The sequence below is a fragment of the Leptinotarsa decemlineata genome, unplaced genomic scaffold (assembly GCF_025532065.1).
Source record: "Leptinotarsa decemlineata unplaced genomic scaffold, Ldec_3_MD MMD2_tig00026307_RagTag_RagTag, whole genome shotgun sequence".
NCBI classification, from domain to species: domain Eukaryota; kingdom Metazoa; phylum Arthropoda; class Insecta; order Coleoptera; family Chrysomelidae; genus Leptinotarsa; species Leptinotarsa decemlineata.
In genome coordinates this window covers 1,298,539-1,325,754 of record NW_027412681.1, presented here as the reverse complement: position 1 = coordinate 1,325,754, position 27,216 = coordinate 1,298,539, and the positions used below count along the sequence as shown (strand labels likewise).

General features: G+C 33.3%; 3 protein-coding genes across 3 annotated transcripts; 2 read left to right on the top strand and 1 right to left on the bottom strand.

Moving 5' to 3' along the window:
* The first annotated feature begins 70 nt into the window (after positions 1–70).
* Grip75 (gamma-tubulin complex component 4) lies at positions 71–7,547 on the top strand. The gene is made up of 10 exons (XM_023168875.2): positions 71–231; positions 285–426; positions 754–1,105; positions 2,310–2,493; positions 2,681–2,983; positions 5,353–5,608; positions 5,740–5,920; positions 6,141–6,348; positions 6,893–6,961; positions 7,016–7,547. The coding sequence occupies exons 1-10, from the start codon at positions 88–90 to the stop codon at positions 7,283–7,285; spliced, it is 2,109 nt and encodes a 702-aa protein (XP_023024643.2). The 5' UTR covers positions 71–87; the 3' UTR covers positions 7,286–7,547.
* Use1 (Vesicle transport protein Use1) lies at positions 7,485–9,335 on the bottom strand. Its single transcript, XM_023168876.2, has 6 exons — positions 9,176–9,335; positions 8,641–8,788; positions 8,457–8,578; positions 8,132–8,307; positions 7,674–7,815; positions 7,485–7,604 (listed from the first exon to the last, which is right to left on the bottom strand). The coding sequence occupies exons 1-6, from the start codon at positions 9,189–9,191 to the stop codon at positions 7,564–7,566; spliced, it is 645 nt and encodes a 214-aa protein (XP_023024644.2). The 5' UTR covers positions 9,192–9,335; the 3' UTR covers positions 7,485–7,563.
* Positions 9,336–10,439: 1,104 nt separating this feature from the next.
* Positions 10,440–26,333, top strand: LOC111512727 (focadhesin). Its single transcript, XM_074181127.1, has 13 exons — positions 10,440–10,848; positions 10,901–11,089; positions 11,252–11,408; positions 11,464–11,752; positions 13,824–14,592; positions 15,963–16,166; positions 16,482–16,726; positions 16,781–16,980; positions 17,469–17,705; positions 20,604–20,864; positions 20,928–21,124; positions 24,215–24,518; positions 26,160–26,333. Exons 1-13 carry the CDS (start codon positions 10,583–10,585, stop codon positions 26,313–26,315), a joined length of 3,474 nt encoding a protein of 1,157 aa, XP_074037228.1. The 5' UTR covers positions 10,440–10,582; the 3' UTR covers positions 26,316–26,333.
* The last annotated feature ends 883 nt before the right edge of the window (positions 26,334–27,216 follow it).

Below are 27,216 nucleotides of genomic sequence, written 5' to 3'. Positions count from 1 at the left end.
CATACGTAACATAAAAGTGACCGAGGTACTTAATTGTAGATCCACCGAACAACATTTTGGAACATATCTTCAACAGTAAAATGTCACATGTCAAAGTCAACATGTAGAAATTTTAAATATTTTGAAATTGTTTATATACATTTTTTTGAAACTATCAAAACTATGATTCACGAATGTCTGTTCAATCTTTGGAACAACCCAGATGGGGCAGACTTATCGGATAACCACAATGTAACGTATATAATCCATTAAAAATTATTTATTTAAGAATGAATGATTTTCAGTGGACCCACCTGATGGAATTGCAAGAATTTCTCCATCCAGGGGAACAGAAGCTGTTGCAAATGATTGTCGAGATTGCTGTGGATTTTCATAAGATATCAAGTTTCAATCGGACAGTACTAACCCAAACTCCTAGTCCAGAAGGTAGCTAATCTGATCTAATTACAAATTAATGAATTGAAATTTAAACTTATATACTGCCAAATGTTTCAAATAATAAGCAAACTGCAACTTTGTATTCAATCAAAACATACCTGATGTATTAATAAGATTCCATTTCTGTATATACCACCCCAAATTCAATTGCAAATTATTTATATCATTCACCCATTTTTTCTGGAAGTTTCAAACCAGTTTCATTAATTACAGATTAATGATGTCTGAAATAGTGTGTATACTAAGTCTTCATATTTAAGTAGTAAAATAAAAAATGTATTTATATCAAGGGATGCTCAGTTAAATATCTTCAAGGTCTCTCCTCGTCATCCAGCAAGACCCTATTGCTGTCTCAAACCAAAGCCTCGGAAAATACTACAAGGATCCCCACAGGTCTGTACATCACGGCGTTTTGTAGCGGAGTTCACAAAGTTTTAGAGGGTTACAGAAACGAAACGATAAAATTGGAAAACATGTTTTTACAAAACCCACACCTGTCTCTGACTTGTATTCTCAGCTCTCTGGAAAAATATCGCAGCTTGTTCCAAGTGCTGCTGTCCATGATCCAGGTAATACAGAACGATAACGTACACGGGTGTCTGTTGATTGGCAGATTGCATAAGCATGTAAATTGTGGAGTGGATCAAATAGGCAAAGCTGCTGATCAGTGAGTATACGATACAGGGATTCTCGTACATATGGGCCATTGTTGAAATAGTTGGAATGATCTTAATAAACAGTGAAATATGACGAACCTGTGAGCAATTTCCTTGAATAAGTAAAATTTTGATATACAATAACTTATCCAACCAAACACTTGCTATACAATAATTTTCTCAAACAAGCAAAATTTTGATATACACTAGCTTTGTCAGGCCCAATTTTTATATACAATGGCTATTCAACAAAATTCTGCTATATAATAGCTTTCATGATCAAAAGTTTACTATTCAATAGCTTACTCAAGCAAAATTTTTATGTACAATAGCTGTCTGAAGCAAAGTTTTCTATACAATAGATGCCTCAAACAAAATTTTGATATACATTAACTCCCAAGCAAAATTTTGATGTACGTTAGCTTTCTGGGGCACAATTTTGATATACAATAGCTATTCAAGCAAAATTCTGCTATATAATAGCTTTCATGAGTAAAAGTTTACCATACAATAGCTCACTCAAGCAAAATTTTTATGTACAATAGCTTTCTGAAGCAAAGTTTTCTATACAGTAGCTGCCTCAAACAAAATTTTGATATACATTAACTCCCAAGCAAAATTTTGATGTACGTTAGCTTTCTGGGGCACAATTTTGATATTCAATAGCTATTCAAGCAAAATTCTGCTATATAATAGCTTTCATGAGCAAAAGTTTACTATACAATAGCTTACTCAAGCAAAATTTGTATGTACAATTGCTTTCTCAAGCAAAGTTTGCTATACAATAGCTGTCTCAAACAAAATTTTGATGTACAATACTTACTTAAGCAACATTTTGCTGTACAATAGCATTCTTAAGCAAAGTTTTGACATACCATAGCTTATTTTAGCAACATTTTGCTATACAATAGCTTACTCAAACAAAATTTTGCTATACAATAGTTTTCTCTAGCAGAATTTTGCTATAAAAATGCTTTCTTAAGCTATATTGTTTATCAAAATACGTGTAGTTGTAAGTATCATTCTCGTATTTTGTTCCTGCAGATTCAAAACGAAATAGGCCAGATGATCTTGTTTCATTTGCAGGTACTTCAAAATCAAGTAAATATCAATAGAAATCGTGTAAATATTTGAAATTACATCCATCTGTCTTTGACAATCGCCCATATTATTGATACAGAACACATTTCCTCATTATCATTCAGTTATTTTCAGAATAATCAGATCCATCAACAAGATTTTCTACAGACATTTATGTAACTGGATAATATACGGAGATTTGGTAGACACCTATGGTGAATTCTTTATAACAGATGGCAAAACTGCTGATGAGAATTTTCTCTATCCCGAACAATTGGTTGACTTGTCTTCAGATAGCAGTACAAAACTAGGACTAATCGTGAGTTTAAAAATTCATATGCTTATCATTTTACCATTTGAAGTGCCATCTACATGAACAAATGCTGATCAATGCTGTGCATGTGTAACATTAAAATGTCATACTTCAGATAAATAATAATATTTTCTAGAAACATAAAAAGCAACCCCTCATCAGTCATTCTCAAGAAAAATGTATTTTGTTTTAGAAAAAAAGCAGAATACGAAGCCCTCCTATCGTCCGTAAATTTTTCATCAACTGGGAAATGGTTCCTCTGTTCATAAGCGACGAAACGGCCGAAAGCATTCTGTTTATGGGCAGGATTGTTTGGATTGTTAAAAACGATCCGAAAAAATCTCGCGATGAAAACTATCGCATCAAATACGAGAGAGATATCTGGGAGGGTAAGGAGACCGACTACTATAGGAAGGTACAAGGGTTGGAATCTCAGACCTTCAACAATATTGAATTCCAGAGCACTATTGAGGAATGCCGGGTCAAGCTCACGAAGGTAACATCACAGAACGTTTTTAATTAAATTATTATTTATTATTATTGAAATCTCGGGATACACAGGCATCGGCTGTTGATGTAGTTTCAAAAATTCTAATTAAAATTAGCGATAATGAATGTTATTTCTTCACCTTTCTGTAAAGCAATTGATGCTACGTGTATTGAAATATTGATCTTGAAACTGAATAATAATAATAATAATAATCTCTTTATTTACTCAGATTGATTTGTATAACCACAAGAGCAGAAGTACAAATGAAAAAGAGGAAAACGTCAATGTACAATATTGAAAAGAAATAAAACTACGAAATAGATAATGTCACAAAGTTATAAATTAAAAAATGTGTAAAAAATAAAATAAATTATATCTATATATACACACATATACATATACACATATATATATATACACATATATACATATACACACATATATACACATATACACACACATATATACACATATGTACACATACACACACATATGTATACACATATACACACACATATATACACATATGTACACATACACACACATATGTATACACATATATACACATACACGCATATATACAACATACACGATGTATACCACATAAATATAATAATAGATAATTGTTTTCTATACACACATATAGTATTGGATTACAAATAAAAGTCATCAATACTGTAGCAGTTCTTTGACAGAAGAAGTTGCTTCAGTCTTGATTTAAAAATGTGTAAATTTTCAGAATTTCTGATATTGTCGGGGAGTTTATTAAAAAGTTTGCAGCCTTGAAACTCAAAACTTCTTTGGAAAAGAGCAGTGCGATGTTGACTAGATAATAATAAGTGGGCATTCCGAGTAGAGTGATTATGACAGGCTCTGTTAGCAGCTAAAGTGTTTCTATTTCGATAGATATATGCGCAAGCTTCCATTATGTATTTATAATTTTGACACCAGGCATCGTATACAGATTATTCAAGTTATAATAACAATATAATAATAGAATTTATTCATCAATCATGGATTATACAAGGCATCACTCTACGGAGTGAGAGGTGTCTGCCTGGACATGATGAAGTCATACCTTAACGAAAGATATCAAATTGTTGATCTAGGAAATACCAAAAGTGAAAAAAGGAAGATATTGAGAAGAGTGCCACAAGGGTCAATATTGTGGCCACTTCTGTTTCTAATCTACATTGACGACCTGCCTCACGTGATGAACTCGTCAGACATAGAAACTATATTGTATGCAGATGATGCAACCTTGGGCAAAAAAATATATAAAATAGATGATCCTCACATGATCCATACTGACATATTAGAGAAAGCTCGATCATGGTTCACACCAAATGACTTGATTCTCAATGAACAAAAAAAAGAAACTTTTGAAACAATTTGCTTAAATCGATATAACAAAAATTCTACCAAATAGATTCCAACCTGAAATGGATATACCATGTGAATAGCATGTGTAGTAAACTTAGTAAGACAGTTTTTGCTATCAGAAGAATTAAAAAAAAAGTTAATCAAAGTGCGGCACTTGCAACATATCATTCACTCTTTCATTCAGTCCTTAGGTATGGTATAAACAATTGGAATAATGCATCAAAGGTACATCTTAATAGAATATTTGTCATTCAAAAATCTGCAGTAAGAAGCGTAGTCTCTGCCATTTATGATGAAAAGTATCGACCAATATTTGTAAAACTTGAAATAATGACCCTATATTCAGTTATTGTCTTTGAAAATCTGCTTCTTGTTCAACGAAACTTGATGAATAAAGTTGCTCACAAGGATATACACCAACATGATACAAGAAATAAATCAAATAGGTTGAAAAGAACAGATAATATAGGAATTGAGCTATACAATGCCTTATCTGTCGAATTTTGTAACTTGCCATTCAGAAGATTCAAAAACTTATTGAAGAAAATATTAACCAAACATCCTTTATATGAAATTGATCAATTTTTCGAAGTTATTAAAGAAGATAGAGCCACTTTTGTGGTGACCTCCGGAATTTTTACTCAACTTTGAATATATATAATATGTTAGCTATGTGATTTATAATTTGTAAAAGCTAATGGCTTTACATTTTAGTCAATTTTTATGAGATTGGAATTTCACCTTGTTAAATTGTATTTTTTTTAATCTAATTTATCTACAAGCATTTTTTAGAAACTATATTGAGGAATCTTATCCTCTCAAACCTATTTTAGAAATTGTATTGATGTGTCTAAAAACTGTGTGTTTCTTGGTACTGACAAAAATTATTATTATTATGCATGACAATGTTTTGGAGCTATAGTTGTTTAAACGCTAAATAAACCATGGCATTGAACAAATATTGAATGCTATCTGCTACTCATCATTTTCAGTACTTGTGGTCCGTAATGCTAGATGAAGGCAGTTTGGTCGAACATTTGCACCTCCTCAGAGATTATTACGCCTTGGGCAGAGGGGAACTGTTTCAACAATTCATTAGAGTGGCCGAAGATCATCTGAAAGACACCACCTCAGACTCGATTGTGCAGAAGCTGAACTTCATATTCCTGGAAACTGCCAGGAAAATCTACGGGGAAAACGATAAAACCTATCTCAAGTTTGAGCTAACTTCAAATTCAGACGTTACACGTAAGGACAAATTTACGTACTATTTTCGGTAGATTGCTCATGTGACATGGTCCGGGAATGGTGCCTTGTGGCACAAACTCATATTGTCAGTTCGCTAGATAATTACTATCGTTAGTTTCAACTTCTTTCAGGAACAAATCCATGGTCTAGACTGCAGATGAACTTCGAGATCAACTGGCCTCTGCATATAGTTTTTCATCCGAAAGTGATGGAGTTGTATAATAAGCTTTTCTGCTATTTATTGAGACTGCGTAAAACACAGATAGACCTCCATAAACTTTGGGCAGAGCATGTTTCAAACAAGCAGACAATGTGAGTGAATCAAATTTTGTAATGTATCAAATAAATACAGTGTTTTTTTGAAGAGTTTCGGTAAGCAGGTAACTTTTTCTTTAGTTGTTAAATTCACCATGATCAATGAATTCCATTCTCTTCGCACTAATATCAAGAAACACTGAATTGAAGATGTGATTCGATCGTCATTTAGCTTGGTGGATAGTTGAGTTTGTGAGAGTTTTTTTTTTGTTTTTAGAGACAGAAGAGTTTGGACCCTTCGGCAAAACCTTATGTTCTTGGTGAATAATCTTCAGTATTACTTGCAAGTCGATGTGATAGAGGCCCAGTTCTCTTTGTTGCTGAAAGCCGTCGAAAACGCTAACGAATTCGAAGATATAATCAAGGTTCATCACGAATTCATCACTAATTTATTGGCAAAAACGTTTGTGTCTACACCTGATGAGGTAAGGATTACGGAGGATGAAACAGGGCTCTGAATTTCATGTGACGAGAAAAGTTCTTGGTTCTCAGAACCGGACGAAGTCAGTTCTAATACATTCAATGTAATAATGACCCCAGAATGGATCCCTGAGTGTTACCCAGGGAAATTTGTCTAGAAGTCGAGTACAGTACGGTCAATAGATCTTTACACATAAGCTGACAGAGCAAAACGACTATTGCTACATTCGATGTAACCTTTTGCTTTAATTTTTGGAATGCTATGAGAACCCATTTTATGATTTTGTGTTAATTTCATGAAATTCCTCAGCTCTTTATCAATAATAATGTCAAACATAAAAAAAAAACATTCTCAATTTGAGGTTAAAACTCAAACTTAGTTGGGAAACTATTGTATGTTGAACCATAGAAATTTCACAATAAACAGCATAAAACTGTCAAAACGATAGCGATACATATTCTAATGCCGAATTCGTTCTCTGACATTGCCTATACCTCATAGTAAAGTATTTTTATTGTGTAACTCAAAAATCCCTCATTTTTTTCCAGGAACATATTTATGCCAACAAACACAGACTCTATCAAGTGCCAGCTGTCCAGTACGAAATACCTAGCAGGGTAAAGTTTTCGCCCAGACTATCCTGTCTCAATTTACATTTATTTTGCTTCTAGGTTTACAGCATCATAATAAGGCTGCTCGAACTCTGCGACGAATTCTGTTTGGTGGCCAGCACCTGGAATTCGGAATTAACCGAACCCGAATTGGAAGAGCTCGAAATCTTTCAAAAAAGAAGCGACACAGTGATAGAATCTCTCCTTTTCATACTCCACAGGTTGCACGAAAAAGTTAGCGGACAGCATTTGTTGCAGTTGCTTTCTCAGTTAGATTTCAACAAATACTTTAGTAAAAACAAGGCTGATATTAACTCTACCACGTTCTAAATTGCATATTCATTTTTTAATAGCACTCATATTAACTTCTGAACTTGGGTTTAGCGCTGGTAACACAAGAAGAAGAAGGATGACTGCATTTGGTGTCAGCCGGCTGAGAGCCCTGACAGCCGTGGCCAGTCTAAATAAGCATGAGTTTAAGCCCAAGGGTAGTTGATAATAATCCTCAATTTGTAATAAAACTGCGATATTTTTCAATGAAAAAACAAATAATTGGCCATTTTAATAAATAAATCACAATTCCATGATAATACGTAGGTATTTTCATTTCAGTACTTCTTTTTCATAACTTTCATGAACAGCACCATATCTGAAAAAAGTTATTGATAGTAAATGATGGAAATATTGAGAAAAAAAAAGTAATGTTTCTAGTACTCACTTATAAAGATTATTACAACAATAGCTAGCATAATCCACATCCAGCACTTCCATGCTCTTTTGGAATGTTCAGCGAGTGTGACGGATTCTTTTGTAAGTTGTGCATAATTTTGCTCTGTTAGTTGAGCTGATCTACCAACTACCTGCCAATGAAACATTTTTGAAATAAGTATTGGGATTTCATTTTAGTGTGACTTGCAAGCCACTTTTTATCCATATAGTTAAACCGAAAAAAAACACATGCTTCATTCTGATTTTTAATGTTTCATAAAATTTTTGAACTTAAAACGACTATAAATTCCTAAAAACCCAGTGACAAATCCCTTTTTTAAATATGCTGTCCGTTATGCCACTTGATCTAAGGCCACAAATGATACTTTAGAAGAAGATTGCACAAGTATACATAATTTTGGCAGAGGTGCATAACTGAATATAAAAATACATGTTTGCTTCACTTACCTCTGTATCCTTCCTAATAATTTTATTGGCAGTTTCTGACTGTTCCTTCAAACTCTTTGCCAAGTGCAGCATATCTTCGGTGAGCTTGTTTTGAACACTTTCATGATAGTTTATCATTTGATCGAGATCGTCAACTCCAGGTTTTGACAATATTACCACGTTTCTTTGTCTTAGACCTAGAAAAAAATTCAAAACTGAAGGTTCATTTATAAATGAACAGAATGATATTATTTCCATGCCAACTTAAAATATATATATATATATATGTCATTACCTTTGAAATGAACCTGAACACAGACCAAAAATAGCTTTTTTTTAATCTCACCTAGTAGACTGCTTCTCATAATTTCTGGGTCCTCTTGATCTTCATATTTATTTGTTGTGATTCCCACAGCTCTTTTGATAGCGCCGATTCTTCTATTATAATTAGCTATAGCTTCACTGGACCTTAAAATAATAAGAGAAGTTGAACGTAATTTCCATCTGGTATTTTGACATGATCAACTCACTCAGTTAAATTTTTTACTTCTTGGAGCATATCCTCCAGGGTTTCTACATATTTCTCTATCCTATCATCTTCTTTCCTAGACTTGCACATTAACTCACATTTGGCCAACAGTCTTCTTAAATTTATTTCTTGTCTTGATAAATGCATATCTGAAAAATAAAAATAAATAGTTATAGCCATAATATATGCGAATAACCTTAGTCTCAGTAATGGATAATCACAGCCATAAAAAATACCAGTATATGGATATACATGTAATCACGGTAACGTCATCTGAATCACTTCCATATAAATTGATAATTAGACATCTGACAACGCTGTATCATGTTTTTATTTTGTTTTTTAAGAATGGGATAAAACAAATTATTACAAATTAACTGAGCACAATTCTTCCACATTTTCGAATAAAATCTACGCAACGAAAAATATCTAACAAATATTTCGACTATACGTGACATATGGAATATGGAAAACAAAAATTTAGGTTAATACAAAATAGACATGACATGAAAAATAATTTTTAATTTTGTACTCACTTTTAGTTCTTATCATATATACTGAATTTTTTCAATCTCTCCACCAAAGGAATAATTCACAAATACATGGGTTTTAACTTCTCCATTTATAAATATGCCACACATGCATCCAGTGTTGCAAATCTATGACTCTTAAGACTGTAACGGCACAGTAAATAATACATATACTGATTTTGTGGTAACGGCAACCATGAATAATAGATGTCTTACTCATCGCATTTAGTGCATGCACTGGAACAACACTGTGCCTTTAACACCAGTTCAGTTCCTAAATGAAACATCATTTTGAAGTGAATTTTGCTACGCAGGCTTTTTCAAAGGATGATATGGATATCGCTAACTAATGGATTCGTCTATCGACTCATTAGAAGAGTTTTCGCATTTTAATTGGTTGAAGAAATTCATTCGAAATTTTCGGTTGCATTTAAAAACTTGATTATCGTTTACTAACCCTTTAACTCAACTCAAAGATTTGAACTGTAATATATTCGGTTCTGCAACAGCCATTTAAAGTTTTGTAACAACAGACCCCTTCGAATGGTTCTGGTATCATCAGCAGTTGGTTGTAATTGACGGCAAATCTAAGGTGTATAGTATGGTTGTGTTTCTGAGTAAAATTAATGGTCTGATGATAATTACTAAAAATAACAGATTGTTGGACATCGCTGGTTTTGTGTCGGAAACAATTTTACAAAATAATTATATCACATATTGGATATGATGCAAACGATAAATATTTTCAAATTACTCCCGATAAAACATCCTGAAAGTTAATGTATAAAAATATACTCTACGTTCGAGATGAGAAAGTCAGCATGGATAAGTATAAATCGTGAGAGATACAAAGTCGTTGAAATAGAAAAAAAATGTTCAGTTCAGATCTCATTTGAATGACGTTCAAAAATTTGGAAAATTTTGATTAGTGAAAATAACTTCAAAATACCCGCTAAGACACGAAACGCACACAATAAAACCCAAATAAAACCCAGTGGGTAAAAAAACTCAAAATTTGGATACAAACCCTCACATTGTCAACACTGACTAATTCTTGCACTTATTCCAATATTCTGAAACTAGCTTATACTACTAAATTTGTATATAGACTATCCACAAAGCTACTAATAATGAACGGTACTGTCGTTTAAATGGTCGAACAAAAACGTTATTGTTGGTTAGGTATGACATAGAATGAATAAAGCACAGATGCGTAAAATATTTCGTCTCTGGCTAAAGTAGAGAAAAAATAGAAGAAGAACATTTTAGCGTATCGGAAACAGGAATTCAAATTCAAAATCAAAACAAAAATTAAGATAGGGTTATATATGCCTTTTTTTTCACAAACTCGTCTCAAAATAATACCCATAATTATTATAAAAGCTAAAATACCGGTGATATTGAAACATTGAAATGGAAGACTTAGAAAACAAATTACAGTCCACTAGCCCAAACACTGTAGTGCAAACATTTTCCAAAATTATTCAAAATATACTAGCTAAACACAAAGATGAGGTAAAAGACTTTCCAGAACTGAAGTTTCTCAAAGAAAAATCTTTGAATTGCGATCCTCTTATCAGCGAAGTCTCCGGAAGAGCGGTTGTAAAACTGGTAGAAGATAGGGTGCTTTCAATAGAACCAATTATTGCCGATTTCCTATCTGCAACATCCTCAACAAAGTGAGAACTCTAGTAGGAGACAAGATCATGTACTCTTTGATTCTTATTTCAGATGCCATTCAAGCTTGATAAATATAATGGGTGATTTGTTGTACCTCAAGTGGAAGCAAGACAATTTGAGAGGTTCCAAGTACAATCTGTATTCCCCACAGCATCCACTGATTACCATCCTTGTTGAAAATCCGAGTTCCTGTAATTTGGTGCTCAATAAAATTAGAGGTTTGCATAGCCGGCAAAATGAGTGAGAAGCATTTTAGATTCAATTATTTTATGATGATAATAGGGAGTGTATTTGAAATTTTCCATGAGTCCCATTATTTTTTCCTCTAATAGACTTTGAATTTCGTATAATAATTGATAATCGATGACAAAAAACGTAATTCGAAAACTTCGATTTTTTCAGGTTACCTGTAAACCAATTATTCAGACCTGTATATTTATATGGGCTGCATCATCCTTCGATTTCAATGAACTTGTTTAAATATCGTCTTTGGACTTTCTTACTCAGTCAAAAGATTTTGGAAGAGACGTTGTTTTTCGATTTGTTATGTTGGTTGCAGGTACAGTTAACGTTTGATTGTTTCTGATTCAGAAGTATAACGATCAATATTTCAGATCGAAACAAGGGACCACGTAGAGTTAACTAGTGAATTAATTGATCAAGCTCTACTAGCCGAAAGCTCCAATGAGAGTTGTTTGAACGTTGATTTGCTTGTACTCTGGCAAGTTACTGTTCTGTACTACTTGGCTCTTAATAAATTGGATATGCTTCCGAATGTATATTGTTTGAAGAGGGTTTTTCAAGGAAAACTCCGTTACTTCACTACAAACTGTGTACTGTTGATATTTTCGAAAATAATTGATGTGTGTTCTCCAGTTTACCTGAAAGATGTCTTTCAACTATGTGAGTACTTTTTTTTAATTTATTAGAAATCTAGTTCCATCAACGATTTTTTTTGCTTATTTTTTTGTCATCTTTTCACCAGAAGCATTCACAAAATAATTACAAATTTGAAGAAAGTATATCATCTATCGTCTTTTGATTTGAAATATTTTCGTACACTCGTCTGGAACATATGTTCACAGTTTCAACTGTTTAGTTTGTGGGTGAGAGGCATAAAAGTTGAAAGAGTTTTACGTGTTCGGCAATTTTATGCTATCAAAAAAATGGGTCAAAGAATTTGCATATGGTGACTGTACCTACTCTGAGTCAGAAAAATGTTTACAAGTGGATTGTTTTTAATTTTTTGGCCAAAAACAATACTGTAATCATGCCTAAGCCACCGTATTCACCGGATATAGCCCCCTACGACTTTTTCCTGTTCCCAAGATTGCAGAGACCCTTGGAATTCACCTTATTTTTGGAAGCTTGACGAATAAGAAAGTATTTTCCTTGAACAATAAAGTATATTTTATCATTATCATTGTATTTTTTGTGTCATTTGTTGAATAATTTCCTTTTTTTCAATTATTTCATAATACTAGGTTGAGTGGAACCAACCATCAAGACAGACCTACACCTCCGTAACATATTCATTCATATTCAACATGACAAAATAAACCATAAAATACCCCTAAAGAAAATGGCTTGTTTGGGTTTCAATAATAATATTTTTCTAAACCTTTTGAAACCATACATGAATAATAGAAAACAGTATGTCTCATACAGTGGATTTGCTCACTAAACTATATTGCAACCAGTGGAGTCCCCCAAAGTTCCAACTTAGGGCCATTGCTATTCTTGATATTCATAAATGATCTTTTCGATGCATTTAATTGCAATAAATTGATGTTTGCAGATGATTTAAGATTATATGTTTCTGTTTCTAATTTGGATGATTGTATTATACTACAAGAATAAATTAACTCTTTACATGATTGGTGTTTGAAACATTATCTTTCCTTGAATATTTTTAATCCGATACTATTTTTTACATTCAACTCTCACGAAATGAATAAATCAGCATATCGTATATATGGTTTCATCTTTGGAAAATGTAGGAACTTTAATATCGCTGCACTAACTCTTTTCTTCAGTCTAGTAAGGTCTAAACTAAAATATGGATCATTATAATGGAATCCCATTTATAGCCAGTACTCAATAACTATTGAGAATGTCCATAAAGGTTTTTGAAATTTTTATGCTTCAAGGTTGATGGAGTTTATCCATTAAGAGGATCTGAATGTATAAATATACTATGCAGATTCAATTTCGTATCTTTAGCTATTGAATGGTAAAGTTGACTCTCCTGTACTTTAATAATAATAATAATAATAAATGTTTTTATTGCTACACAAAAAGCAGTTACAAAGAACAAGGTTGATTGTTGTTATGTAGCAAATGGCATCGTTCGCTCTTCTATCTTCTGAGAAAGATAGAATCACAAATAGATTTTCATGTGCCGAGATTGTAGTCTAGACAAGTGCAAAAGAGCTCAAACAAATATTACGTCTAAAGCACCAATTAATGTTATGTGTTCAAATGTTAACAAATTTTCAAATATGTTTGATATTGTTAAATGCAGTAAGAGGGAAATAAGAAATAGATCTCGAGCACATCTGGGAATCACTCATAGATGTAATCTTTTTTTCTTTTTGTGTTGTATCTATGTCATCTTTTATTTGTTGTAACTCTGTTACTATACTTCATTGCTTCTGTTAGTTGAATTTCCGGTGTCACAGAATCGGCATAGTTCATCTACTTATACATACTATTTTGTCTACAAACTTTGTTAAATTTTATTTTCTATTGTTATATTTTATCTATTAGTGAACTTAGTTTTGCTCAAATTGTGTTTCTGTGTATTTCTATTTTTGTATTGTTACTTTTCTTTTATTCTTCGAAGTGCTATATATACCAGATTTTTTAACAAGCTTTCTCAATAAGATTGTACTTTTTTGGACAATAAAGTATATGTCTATCTATCTATCTAATAATAAACTGAATTGATGATGTCGATCATTACTTTTTCAAGGTGAAACCGTGGTACTTCAGTCGAAAGCAGATTTTCACGTCATCCAGACGCTCAGATCTTCCCTACTGCAGTGGCTAGCGAGTCCCTGCATATTAATAGAGGATGCCTACAAGATAGCTGAAAGCATTTTCAACAAAACTTGCTCTATGGATAACCGTCCACGAAACGACGATGGTTCGAATAACTTTCCAGACATTTTCCATAAAGAAATCACCTCCAACAACACTCTATTTGGTTCTGTTGAGTTGTGCCGACTATCTGGAGATTTGTACAGCGAAACAAGACTTTCCGAGTGGCTGGACAGTCTTCAGGGCTGCCCGTCTTCTTTCATCGAAGAAATATTACACTTTCTATGCGGTTTGCTACTAGTTGACGATTTCAGCCAGGAAATCTTATCGAAAGCCCTCGCTCTGATACTCAACAGCGCAGAGAGGAACGTTTCTTTGACTCCCAAATTGCTCACAATCATCCTGTACAAGTTGTCCAACACGCGGCACGCCAGGCTAAGCTTCGAGCTTTTATCGGCCCTGCCAAAGTTGGTTGTCCTTAGGGAAAATATACCTAAAATCATGTCCACGCTCCAAGCCGTCAGCAGAGGCTCTGAGAACTTGTTCAACGTCGGTTTGAAATTGATATTTGATGCCTGGAAGATCGATAGTATGTGTTACCCTTATTTGGAGGGATTGCTGGTTGATGGGGGCGGTTTTAAGAAGAGGTGGGACAGATACGTCACCAAGAGTTACATCATCAAGCAGTTATGTCTGGAGAAGTGAGTATTTTGTCTTTATTATCTCAAGAAATAATATTATTATTTTCATTATTATTCCGGTCAAAAAGGCTTACTATACATTAAATGAATTTTTTGAGGACAACCTCGGCACATAATAAAATTGATGTGTATATGTATGTACGTATATATGATTGTATATGTATGTATATATGTTTGTATATGTATGTACATATATATGTTTGTGTATATATGTGTATATGTGTGTGTGTGTATTGTGTGTGTGTATATATATATATATATATATATATATATATATATATATATATATATATATATATATATATTTTCTTTTTTTTTCTCTTTGTAATGTTTTTTTATACATTTATACGAAAATCACTCAATCATAGTTTTACTATTTGTGTATGTGTGCTCATTTGTGTACATTAGTGCATTTATATATTTACTTAACAATTCATTAATATTTATAGTTATTTTTTTAGCAGAAATTTATTTGTCGACAAGATATATTTCTTATGACATTAATTTCTTGCCGCAATATAACTTGCTTGCGATTCGTAAGCTATATACCATATGGTGAACATGTCACACCATTTTTATTAAAAATGAAGGAGCTGAATGTGAGGTACAGAGTCCAATATTTAATTTTTTTTTTGTTTAAGTTGCTTCAAACTAAAACACCTAGTTATTTATATAGTTTATTAAGCAGGCATTCTGACATACATATGGTCAATTTGAGAATTAACTCATTCAACATTCCTAGGCACCGTACTTTCAAATTTCAAGGATGTTTTTCTTATATAGCCCCTTCTTATCTAAATGAAATTTTACCCCTTTTTAATCATAATATTCATTAATTTAAGAAAGAAATAAAATCACAGATGCTTACTGGCCAAACATAATTGATATAAACTGTCATTACTACTACTTTATAATCATTAATTTTATAACAATATATTTTTACGTTTTCTCCGTAGGTTCGACAATAATTGACCACACTGTACAATTAAACTCGACTTTATAATAATACTCTCACAACTACCCTGCCAATACCACACAAAAACTTTAACTGAACTTCAGACTAATTCTCAAATGCCTATCGCCTTATCAGCTCACTTCGTACTGCACTTTCAACTAGACTTGCCTCGTCTGCCTGTTGGCAGTGCTTCTATATCCCGATGGAAGTCTTCGCAAGCCGATAGGAATATTCTCGCAGCGACGCAACATCCAGAATGATCGAGAAGCACAAGTAGACCTTGGCAAAGTCATAGTTGATTGGCAAAGACTGGCCGCGGCTGGCGTTACTTTTTTTCAGGAGATAATTCACAACAATATGGCTGTAGTTTTTGTAATTTACATTACTTTATAATTATATCATCTACTATTTTTAGGCCAGAGTTATATGGAGAAGAAATGGTGGCGCACTTGTCGAAAATTTTGAACGAATGTAAAGACGATAATGGGTCTCTACCAAGCGCTTTGGCTATCGATGCGGTAACCGTATTATGCAAGGCAGAAATTGTGAATGTCGTCCAGACGTGGGCCATCTTAGCGCCAATGTTCAGAAATGATCTCAGATTACCCGTCGTGAAAAGGTAAAGAAACTTACAGGAGATGCACGAAAGCGTTTTAAAGTACCGGTAATCCATTTTTGAAGCACATCTTTTGGTGTATCTTTCATGAGGATACTTCAAAATCTTTTTCAGTAGGGTAGATGGGAAATACTGTAGAGTTGGAGGAAGATGTGCAGATGAGTGGCCTCCTCGGTCACCCGACTTGGGTACGGTAATTTTTTTTGTTGAGACTCATGAAAACGAAGTGTTTCGCACTTTGTCTGACTCTAAAGTAGACCTGCGGGGATGAATAATTCTTTGGAATAAATACTTCTACTGTAACGACTATTTTCGTAGCCTCTGCTCTCTGATCCGGGAAATCCCGCAACTGTCTTACACCGAAAGCTATGTGGAACTGCACAGAGATGTCATGCATCAATTGTGGGAATACGTTGAAACAGGAGACCCAGAAATATGCGAAGCAGCCCTCAGCAGTCTCACTTCCTTCGGGCTCGAGCAGATATGCGTTCATTTGCCTGAGGAGTATTTGGACCCGAGCACCCCAACTAAAACGACGCCCACCACCCAGCACTTGGTGCCAGGTAAATATAATAATTATAATAGTAAAGTTCTCGACAGTCTTGTTTCTCTCGCAGGTAAAACGTGGATAGACTTCCTTATAAAACTGAGAGTGTCATCAGCTTCGGTGAATTTCATCACCAAAATGATATCCATTGAAATTGATGGTTATTTGAAGTACGTCTACCAAACAAAAGGAAATAAGGAACCGCTCAACTACGGATATCTACCTAGTCATAGTGTTCTTCGAGGTCTGGGGGAGTTCATCAAAACCTGGGTGAGTTGAGTTAGTTATGGCGTACCACAAGGTTCTGTGCTAGGTCCTATTCTGTTTTTCCTTATATGTTAATGACGTCACTATTATAAATATTGTTGTTATAAATAACTACAAGATTATATTAATCAAAGAATACTTTGCAGGCCATAACATCAGATCTGTTATAATTGGCCAATTGTTTATAAATAAACAAAAAAAATTATTGGTATTTCTGGTGGTTTCACTCTTTTCGCAGTGGAACAACAATATTGTGTTACATTTGTAAAATGTGTTTTTATTATTGAAATTTAACCTCAATGTATTGAATTAAATACAAAACAGTTGTGCAAAATTATCCCAGTCTGTAAATATGACATGTTTATTTAAATTTCGTAGAGATTGGGTTCATATTTTTTTAAACAGAGGTCGAAAATTTCCATTTAGCGAATTTTTGTTATCTGTGTATAAAACAATATCTTCTCCTTTACAAATGAATTCAATATTTTCAGTCGAACAAATGGAAAGGTAGCATCCACGACAAACTCTACGTAGAGTGTCTAAGAATTCTCAGCACCGAATTCAGCAAACCGTTACCTCCTTTGGATTGGTGTTTTCTCCAAGAGCTGATGCACGATCCCCAAACCAAAAAGTATTGCGTGGATTTGTCCTCGCATCAAGTGATCATATCTGGTACTGCTAGACGTCTTATGGAAAACTATATTAATGCGGTGACAGAAAAACCCATGGTAAGTAATTTTTTTGGATAACTAATCTAACACCCATGAACTAGAAACAAATGCAACGGTGCACAGTTACAACACACGTCATGGTGATGTTTTGCGTATTCCAAGTCATAAGACAACAAAATATAAAAACTTCCCTTTGTATAATGTCATAAATCTGTATAATAAATTACCAGAGCCGATCAAAACACTGATTTTGCTTTTTTTTTTCTTACTGTTATTTAGTCTTATCTTCGACGAAAATTAGTCGCATCATCAAAATATATATATATATATATATATATATATATATATATATATATATATATATATATATATATCAGCAGTCGCATCATCAAAATATATATATATATATATATATATATATATATATATATATATATCCATATATATATATATATATATATATATATATATATATATATATATATATATATGGATTTTTTTTAGACATAAAACATTTTCTCGCCTTAGGTTTCAATTTCAGCTTACCACCAAAGAGCATAATGAAAACCTGATAACTGGGTTTTGTGATAGCAAAAAGAATGTTTTCAGAGCAAAAATTACAAATATTGTTACTAACTTTTTCCAGAAACCTCATGATAATAAGATCTGATAAAGGCAACATGACCGTGATTATGAAAAAATCTGATTATATTGGGAAATCTCTTGAGATTATTAATGGTAGTGATTCTTATGTTAAACTTAATAGAGATCCTGTTTCAACAATACAACAAAAAGCAAATTAAATCATTACAGGTTTGAAAAAAAATAAAATGATATCAGAAGATGAAGCAAAAAAAATCACAACTCAATAAATTATAGGCTCTGAAGAAGCTTCCCATTAGAAGCGAAAGTTTGGCAAAGTAAAACAGAGTTTTGATTGTTGTTTTTTCGACTGAGAGACCCCTTTAATCCATTTTATTGAATATTTCTCCAGTCGCTAAGAATCTCAACTTTATATATATATATATATATATATATATATATATATATATATATATATATACAGGGCTATTCAAATTCGTTTCTGTACATGGGGATCTCGTAAATGATAAGAGATAGAGTGTCAGTTAAATTGTGGCATAGTTGCTTATTTTAGAGACCTATTCAATGATGTGAAAAAATCGAATATAGCTCTTTTGGTTCTGGAGATATACAGGAAAAACCAAAAAATCCCAAATTATTTTTTTGCCTATATCTTCTTTATTCGCAGACATATTGAAAATCTGTGCACATTTTGTAATTGGCACTTGACGTGGGCTCTCAGAATATATCCATGAATCTTTTATACAGAGTGTCATCTGACTTGGGCCACCCCCATCTTTGAATTTTTAAATACGGACCTGTATTTTTTGTTGTAGTTTTTGGATCGTAGACGTTCACTCCATACTGAGAAATTAAATTCAATTTTATATTTCGGGATGTTTCGGTAATATTCGTATATAATTGTGTGAATTATTCTCTTTTAAATTACGGCCCTGGAAATTGGTTGACTGAGTTGAATGAAAAAACTTTCACGTCTCCCTATGTACCATAGAGTTTTTTTTTTTTTCATTTTTAGGTACCTATTCATATTTTTTCCATTGCTCTGAGCATTTTCTACAATGAACTTCGAATAAGAAAACCTTTTATGATTATCTGAAACAAATCTAAAACAAAAATATATTTTATGTGTTTTGATGAGCAAAAAAAATGGTAGCAATAATAACATCAAAAAAATTAATTATGCAATGAATGTTCGAAATTGGAGTCCTTCCATTTCGAGACAAATAATGGGACATTAAGATGGTCTGCATGATCACCAGATCTTACTATTTTGGACTATATTTTCTATGGGGTACATTGAAAAATAGGATTTACGCTGGCAGAGAGATAGAAAATGTGGAAGACTCGAGATTGAGGATTTTGAATGATTTCGCAACAATGCAGCAAATAAGTGTATTAAGGGCAATAAATAATATGAAAAACAGAGTTTAAAAATGTCTCGAAATGGAAGGACTCCAATTCGAACATTTATTGCGCCAATAATTTTTTTGGGTACCTATATAAATTACTTCATTTCAATTTTCATTACAATTATAGTGTTCGTTTCGGATGTTACTACTGCTATCATTTCTTTTTCTGCTTATTAAAACACATATAATATATTTTTGATGTAGAAATTTTTCAAATAATCATAAAAGGTCTTCTTATTCAAAGTTCATTGTAGAAAACGCTCAGAGCAATGAAAAAAATATGAATAGGTACCTAAAAATGAAAAAAAAACTCTCGAAAAACTCTACGATACATAGGGAGACGTGAAAGTTGCTATTATGTTTTTATTCAACTCAGTCAACCAATTTCCAGGGCCGTAATTTAAAAGAGAATAAGTCACACAATTATAATCGAATATTACCGAAATATAAAATTTAATTTAATTTCTCAGTATGGAGTGAACGTCTACGATCCAAAAACTACAACAAAAAATACAGGCCCTTATTTAAAAATTCAAAGATGGGGGTTGCCCAAGTCAGATGACACCCTGTATAAAAGATTCATGAATATATTATGAGAGCCCACATTAAGTGCCAATAGCAAAATGTGGACTGATTTTCAATATGTCTGCGAATAAAGAAGATATAGGCAAAAACATAATTTGGGATTTTTTGGTTTTTTCTGTATATCTCCAGAACCAAAAGAGCTATATTTGATTTCTTTACATCATTGAATAGGTCTCTAAAATATACAACTTTGCCACAATTTAACCGACACTCTATCTTTTATCGTTTACGAGATCCCCATGTACAGAAACGAATTTGAATAGCCCTGTATATATTCAATTTCTTGATGCTTCTCAAGCATATTGTACATGTTGACTTGAACTGAAAGGCGTGTGAAAATTCCTAATGGATTTTTTAGGAAGAAGATATCGTGAACGTTTTCAGGAACCTAAAGCACCTGTCGAACAGCATTCAGCCGGTTATCCTGAAGCCTTTTTTCGAAACAACAATTTGGAGCGTAATAAAAAACTACCAATCTACTAAGGACTCTTCCGTATTGATCAAAATATTAGATTTCCTAAAAAAAGTCCTCGAGGAGTCTAACATTCAAGAAACCAACAAAACGACGATCGCTCAAGTTTTGACCGCCATTGTTTTTGTCACAGATGCCGAGTCTGAGGTACAACTTCATGCTATTCGGGAAAATACAATTATTTATGTCTGGTTTCTTTTTGTTTCGCAGTTGTTTGATGCTTTGATGAAAACACTGACATCTGCACCTACTAAAATTTTTGAATCTCTAATAAACTTGAAGACGAACTCTGGCGAAGATTGGGTGGAAAAAGTAACGAAGCTCAGATGCTTCCTCGCCAAGAATACCGTTATATCTCCTTTAAGCTGGATGGATGAAGTGATAGATGTGACTAGTCAAAAAGAGAGGTCAGTATGGTTGGGACTAACCTAAAATTTTGTATGTCAAAAAATCTTTTATACAACTTTGACACATTTAGTTTCTAAGTACATATTGATTCTCCCTTTGGAAAATATATTTTAATTTCTACAAAGTAAAAATATAAAAGAACACATTGAACGAAAGAACATTCAAAAACTGCTAACAGCACCCTGCAAATTCAGTAACTATGATAAAATCAAAGCTCGAACTATATTCAAACTGGTGAGACTACTGAAAAACCAATGAGGTTCTATAATATTTCGTCAAATTGGTATTTCTGATGCAATTTGCAATACAAAAAAAAAAGAGAAGAAGATGTTTTGACAATGAGTGAAACAAAAACGAGAAGAAGATTTTCTGATTGACTTTGCCGTTACTTGATGAAGTTTCATAGTAATTCCACGAACCACACGTAAAGATTTGATCTTCACAAACTTTATTTTCAAAAATCGTAATTGTAGGTTCATAAACTTGAATAAATATCGTGAATACAGTTGCCAGTTCTCACACAAACATACGTAGATGTCTTTACCTTCACTTTGTTGGTAACTTTTTTGAAAAACTAACTAACTATTCCTCTCCGATCACGACAGAGGACGGTTGTGCTGATAACGACGTCGTCAGAGATGGCACGTCGATGTAGTGGTCGGCGTGGAGTGTGAAAGTGAGGTGTTTTTTTTAAATAAAGTTAAATTTGAATAAATATTGAAGTAAAAGGCATTTTGAGGGGACTGGTGGCCCGCTACGACAATAACCAGGCTGGATGTCGAAAGAAATCGTAGGGTGGCAGCGTTGCCTCGAGCAAGACAGCTGCGCCCCCATACGAAGCTTCTGCTCACTATAGACAGGAGAAGCCTGACCAAATGCGCTCGACTAAGAAGCAACGGCCATAAATTAAAGAAGAAGAAGAAGCTAACTTCAGGGTGTTGGTGTTTCGTGACGGTGTGCGCGCGCGCATTTTAAAAATTTACTCTCATAATTTTTCCCCAACGCGCCAAAAGAACTTTAACTTGAAAAAATGAGAATTTATTGATGATAAATATGATTAACATGATGAAGATTGAGAAATGGTTAAATGATATCAATTCAACAATCAACTTAGAAAAGACAGTGTATATGAACAGTATAAAACCTGAGTCTTGAAATTGAACCTAATCATTGATTTACATGTTAAATTTGAAAGACATATAAATGAAATTTAAGAATCGATTGTACCGCTGTCTTGAATCAGAATATATCTTTGGTCATTTTGCACAGAAAGGCAAAAAAATATAATTTATAATTTCATGAATAAAAGTATAAATTTAATATTTAATGAACCGTGGGATACTTCAATCTTTCGAACTATACAAAATGACTTATAATATGACTGATAATCATTCAATACCCTTTGAAAAAGCTAGATTCATTATGTAAATTATATGAAAATCTCCTGAAAGGTAATATTCAATTATTAAAAACATTTAAATTACATGATCATAATACAAAAAGTTTAAATAATTTTCATCTTGATGTAATACATACTACCAAAGGAAAGAATAATCCGATTTCAAATTGTTTTGAAGTTTTCAATAAATTGCTTGAAAAAATCTAAAATAGTTCATATAGTTTCCAAAAACTTATAAGAAAATTTTTTTTAGTTCAATTTCTCAGCAAAAATTGTTATTCATTTTTACTTAAACATTTTTATTTACTTCCCTACTTCTGTCTGGAAGTTTTGCACCGAATAAAGGGAAAAAAAAATATTCAAATGAAGTTTTCATCTTTTAACTGAGATGAAGAAGACAGTTAATGAAAATCTCTCAAAATACTCAAATTGGCTTGCGCATAATAAACTTAAGGTGAACTCTGCAAAAACCGTTTACATGCTATTTAATCAAAAAATAGAATTTGTGGAAATATTGAATTAAGAATAAATAACTTACCCTTAATGAATGTTGCAAAAACCAAATATTTGAGACTCATAATAAATGATAAGTTAAACTGGTCAGGACATATAAATTAAAAAAGAAAATAATCAAAAGCATCAACGATCTACTAGTCAACAACCAGTTTTATGAGTATAATACAAGGGGTAGAAATGACTTACACCTGAGCATGGTAATAACGAACAAAGGATTATACAATCCTTTTACAAAGGCTATAAAAGTCTTCAATGAATTACCTGTCCATATACGTGAGTTGTCGGGCTATAGTCAAGGGCGTAACCAGCTTATAACTAAGGGGGGGACTGGGGCAGTATTATGATGGATAAAAAATAAGAAAACCTGGTACAGTCGAAAGCATGAAGCATTAAATTTTGGAAGTCTTTGTTTTGATGACGATTGTAATAAGAACGGTTCTGATATCAATGTATAACACTTCACAAGCCCCCCCAGTCTTAAAACTGCTACCAAATTTCAGAGAGTTCATTAAACAAGAGCCATCTACCGTCGAGTAGCAAAACTAGGTTTTGCAAGGATTGTAGTCGATTTATTTAACTGCAGGCTATAGGTGTTTCTTATGAACACTTACAGATGACATTGTCCACAAAACCAATTAAAATTGTATGTCCCTAACAGTAACTTCTACTTTAGCTATGCCGCATACAAATTATACAAAACTAACGTGAATGCAGGTGAACGGCTGCCGTAGAACGAAATGCAATACACACACACACATCATACCTACCTCCTACCTACATATTTTCACATTGTTCAATGGAAAATCTGATATAGTCGTGATGATAATGGCGGCGATTTTGTAAACCGATGTCAAAATCTTAATGTTATCCTGAATATTTCAATACTATCTACAATATACATTGAACCTTGTGAATTTATTTACGTTTTGTCATGCGATGCGGGCAACAATAGTTTAAAAGAACATCTGAGCCTCGAGGCACATGTCTGATGCGTTACTACTATGAGCTTGGTAGTGGTTTTCTAGTTTTTGTGTTTCACTTGTCATGTTGAATGTTTGTGAATTCCGAGACCAGCATATTTGCTGATTAGGGGGAATAACAACATATTTTATATTTTTATTAAAAAAAAAAGAAAAAAAAAGTTTCAACCATGTAGAAAAGGAATACATTTTAGGTCCCCTCGACTCTGGAAAGACATCGGATCAGTGTTCAAGTGCCATGTCGGTAATTCTGAGGAATGCGCCTTGTGGCTTCTGCATTTGATTGGCCAGATCCAAGCAAAGGTTGCCGATAGATGCGACCAGCGTCAGGTGGTTTACTATTTCGACATTTTCATACTGGCAGTGGTGCTCTTTTCGGGTTACGATGCCTTCGCTAAGGAACTGGAAGCAGATAACGGTCCGAGGTTGAGGGAGCTGTTTCCACAAGCTTTTGTAGCTTTGCTTCGCGATGACGGCTGGAATGTGTGCTTAGTGCAGGTAAGTGAGTGGTCGATAGTATTTCATCAACAAAGGGTATTCGAAGAACGAAGGTAAACTCATCTAGAAGCATAAAAAGTACAAAATTCGGGTTGAGGTTTTTTGTCTATTTTTGTAGCTCCATGTCTCAATCAACAAAAAATATGGAAATCGATTTAATACCACCTCAACTTATAGTAGACATCAGTCCTGATGAAGTGCCCGTTATCGTACTCAAAAAGTGCTCAAATGAACTGGCACCGGTATTTTGCAGACTTCTCAACTTGTCTTAGAAAAAAGGGGTTTTTCGTTCAAGAGAAAGTGATAGAAACACATATTCCCAACAGGATAAAAACCTCCATTGTGAAGCCAATCTTTAAAAAAGGTGATCCAGAGATCCTAGAAAATTACCGACCAATAAGCATCCCTCCCAGTTTTTGAAAATTATTCGAACTAGCAATGTCAGTGAGAATTAATAGAGTTTATGAATCAATGTAATTTATTTAGTAGGCTTAAACATGGATACTTACAGGGTAGATCAACACAAACGGCCATATATCAGTTCACACAAAATATAAAGAACATGATGGAAGAAAAATTGATAGCTTTCGGGATGTTTCTGGATCTATCCAAATCATATGAGTGCTTGAGTCATCAACTAATATTGATTAAATTAGAAAGGTATGGAATAAGAGTCTCAGCGCTAAAGTGGGTTGAATCCTACCTATCAGATCGCTTTCAATCTGTAGAAATATAACGAAATGGAAGAGTCTTCAGATTCGAAACCCTTCCCACAGAAGTGAGAATTCCGCAGGGAAGCATTGCCGGCCCTCTTTTGTTCGTCATTTATTTAAACAACTTATGTAATCTAAACCTAAACCAACGTCAGTTCAAAACTATCTTCACAAATGACACAAGTCTGTTATCAGGTGGTGAAACCTTCCTAGAGATAATGGTTAATAGTACAGATCTACTCAACAAAACTAAGGACTGGTTTGATAAAAATAAACTTGTACTAAATCAATCGAAGACACATGACAATCTACGCGATTTATATCTATGAACGCCTAATGTTCATTTATAAAAATTCACACCTCTTCACTGAGAATATACCTGCTCATAAGTATCCCACTAGAACAAATGAATATATGTATCCCCTTCATAGAGTAACAGTAACTGAAGAAACCGCCCACTATATGTCAATCAAGCTTTTCAACCATCTTCCTAACGGATTAAAACGAACTAAGAAAATTGGAGTTTTCAAAAGAGAACTAAAAAAACTTCTCATAGACTTAGAGCCCTTTGTTTTGAAGAACATTCGTTTAAAAATATTTATAACAAAAAAATCTGTACCTTCTTGTTTGACGCTATGTTACCGACCTTTTGCAATAAAAGTTTGTAGTCTACTCTGAAATGAAGCTGTTTATTATTATTATTATTATTAAACACGTGTCTAGGTGTTGAAATAACAGTTTGGTGTTGGGAAAGAACGCATTTGAAATTATAAAATTTTTGATTTTATTCGACAATCAAACAAAAGACTATTATACAGCGAAACACGTGTCGCGATTTTGTAAACTAGCAAGTGGAAATCTCATATTAAATTGCGCTTTTTGAATACAAATACTTAGTTGATGAAATCGATCAATTGATTTTTTGCAGGCGTTAGAGTGGTTTTCCCATATGAATTCAGAAGCCAGTGTTCCAGAGCAGTATAGAATATTGTTTGGATTGTCTTTGAGGGCACTAAGACATGAAACAGAATTTATGAAGAATTCCAGGTGGATGAAATACTTGAGCTGTATAACCAGTTTTTAATACAGTTTTTTATATAAATTCTTTTTTATGTTAGGAACCCAAGGTTAGGTTAGGTCAAGAGTGAGTGGGTCTACTCGACCCTTCACCGCAACCCGCAAGGGTTTATTGTGGCTCACACTAGACCAAATAAACCCAGCTTCTTAACGAAGCCGATTAGTTTGCATGGTGAGTGGTCTTTCTCGTCAGATGGTAAGAGTGTGGTTATACCAAACTGTAAATACCTGATTCGGTTCGTAGCGTGGCAGGCACAAAGTATATGCTCTGCCGTTTCATCATTTTCCAAACGCAGGCGACACACACTGTCTTCCAACAGTCCAAGTCTCTGCATATAATGATTGAGATGACAGTGAGCTGTAAGGAAGTCTGTTATTTATTTATTTGTTTAAAAACTCTACAGACCATGGCCCAGTTACAGAGTAGGAAAGGTAAATATCACAAATAGATTTGTACATACAACAAAATGACAAAAAGTAATTAAAAAGAATATTCCACAAGTGTTATACAATTTCATACAACCTATTTCTAAAACTAGTAAGATTTTGGAATAAGATATCAGTCATTTTGTACATTATTATAGGCATTGCACATAGCATTTAATGGGGCATTTTGATAATAATTTGTTCTTGCCGATTCAATATAAAAAGTGCGAAACAATCTAGTTTCATAAGCAGGTACATTGAAATTGATATTTGATAAAAGATAGGGATCATCCACTTCACCATGTATGATTTTGTAAAAGAATGTTAAGTATGCAAATACTCTTCTTTTCTCGAGGGTTTGTATGTTGTACTTTTCAAGTAGCACTACTTTGGAAATATCAACGTCATAGTTTCCTGTTACGTGCTATACTTGTGGCAATTATACTGAGGACACCAGATAATGAAAGAATATTCCAAAATGC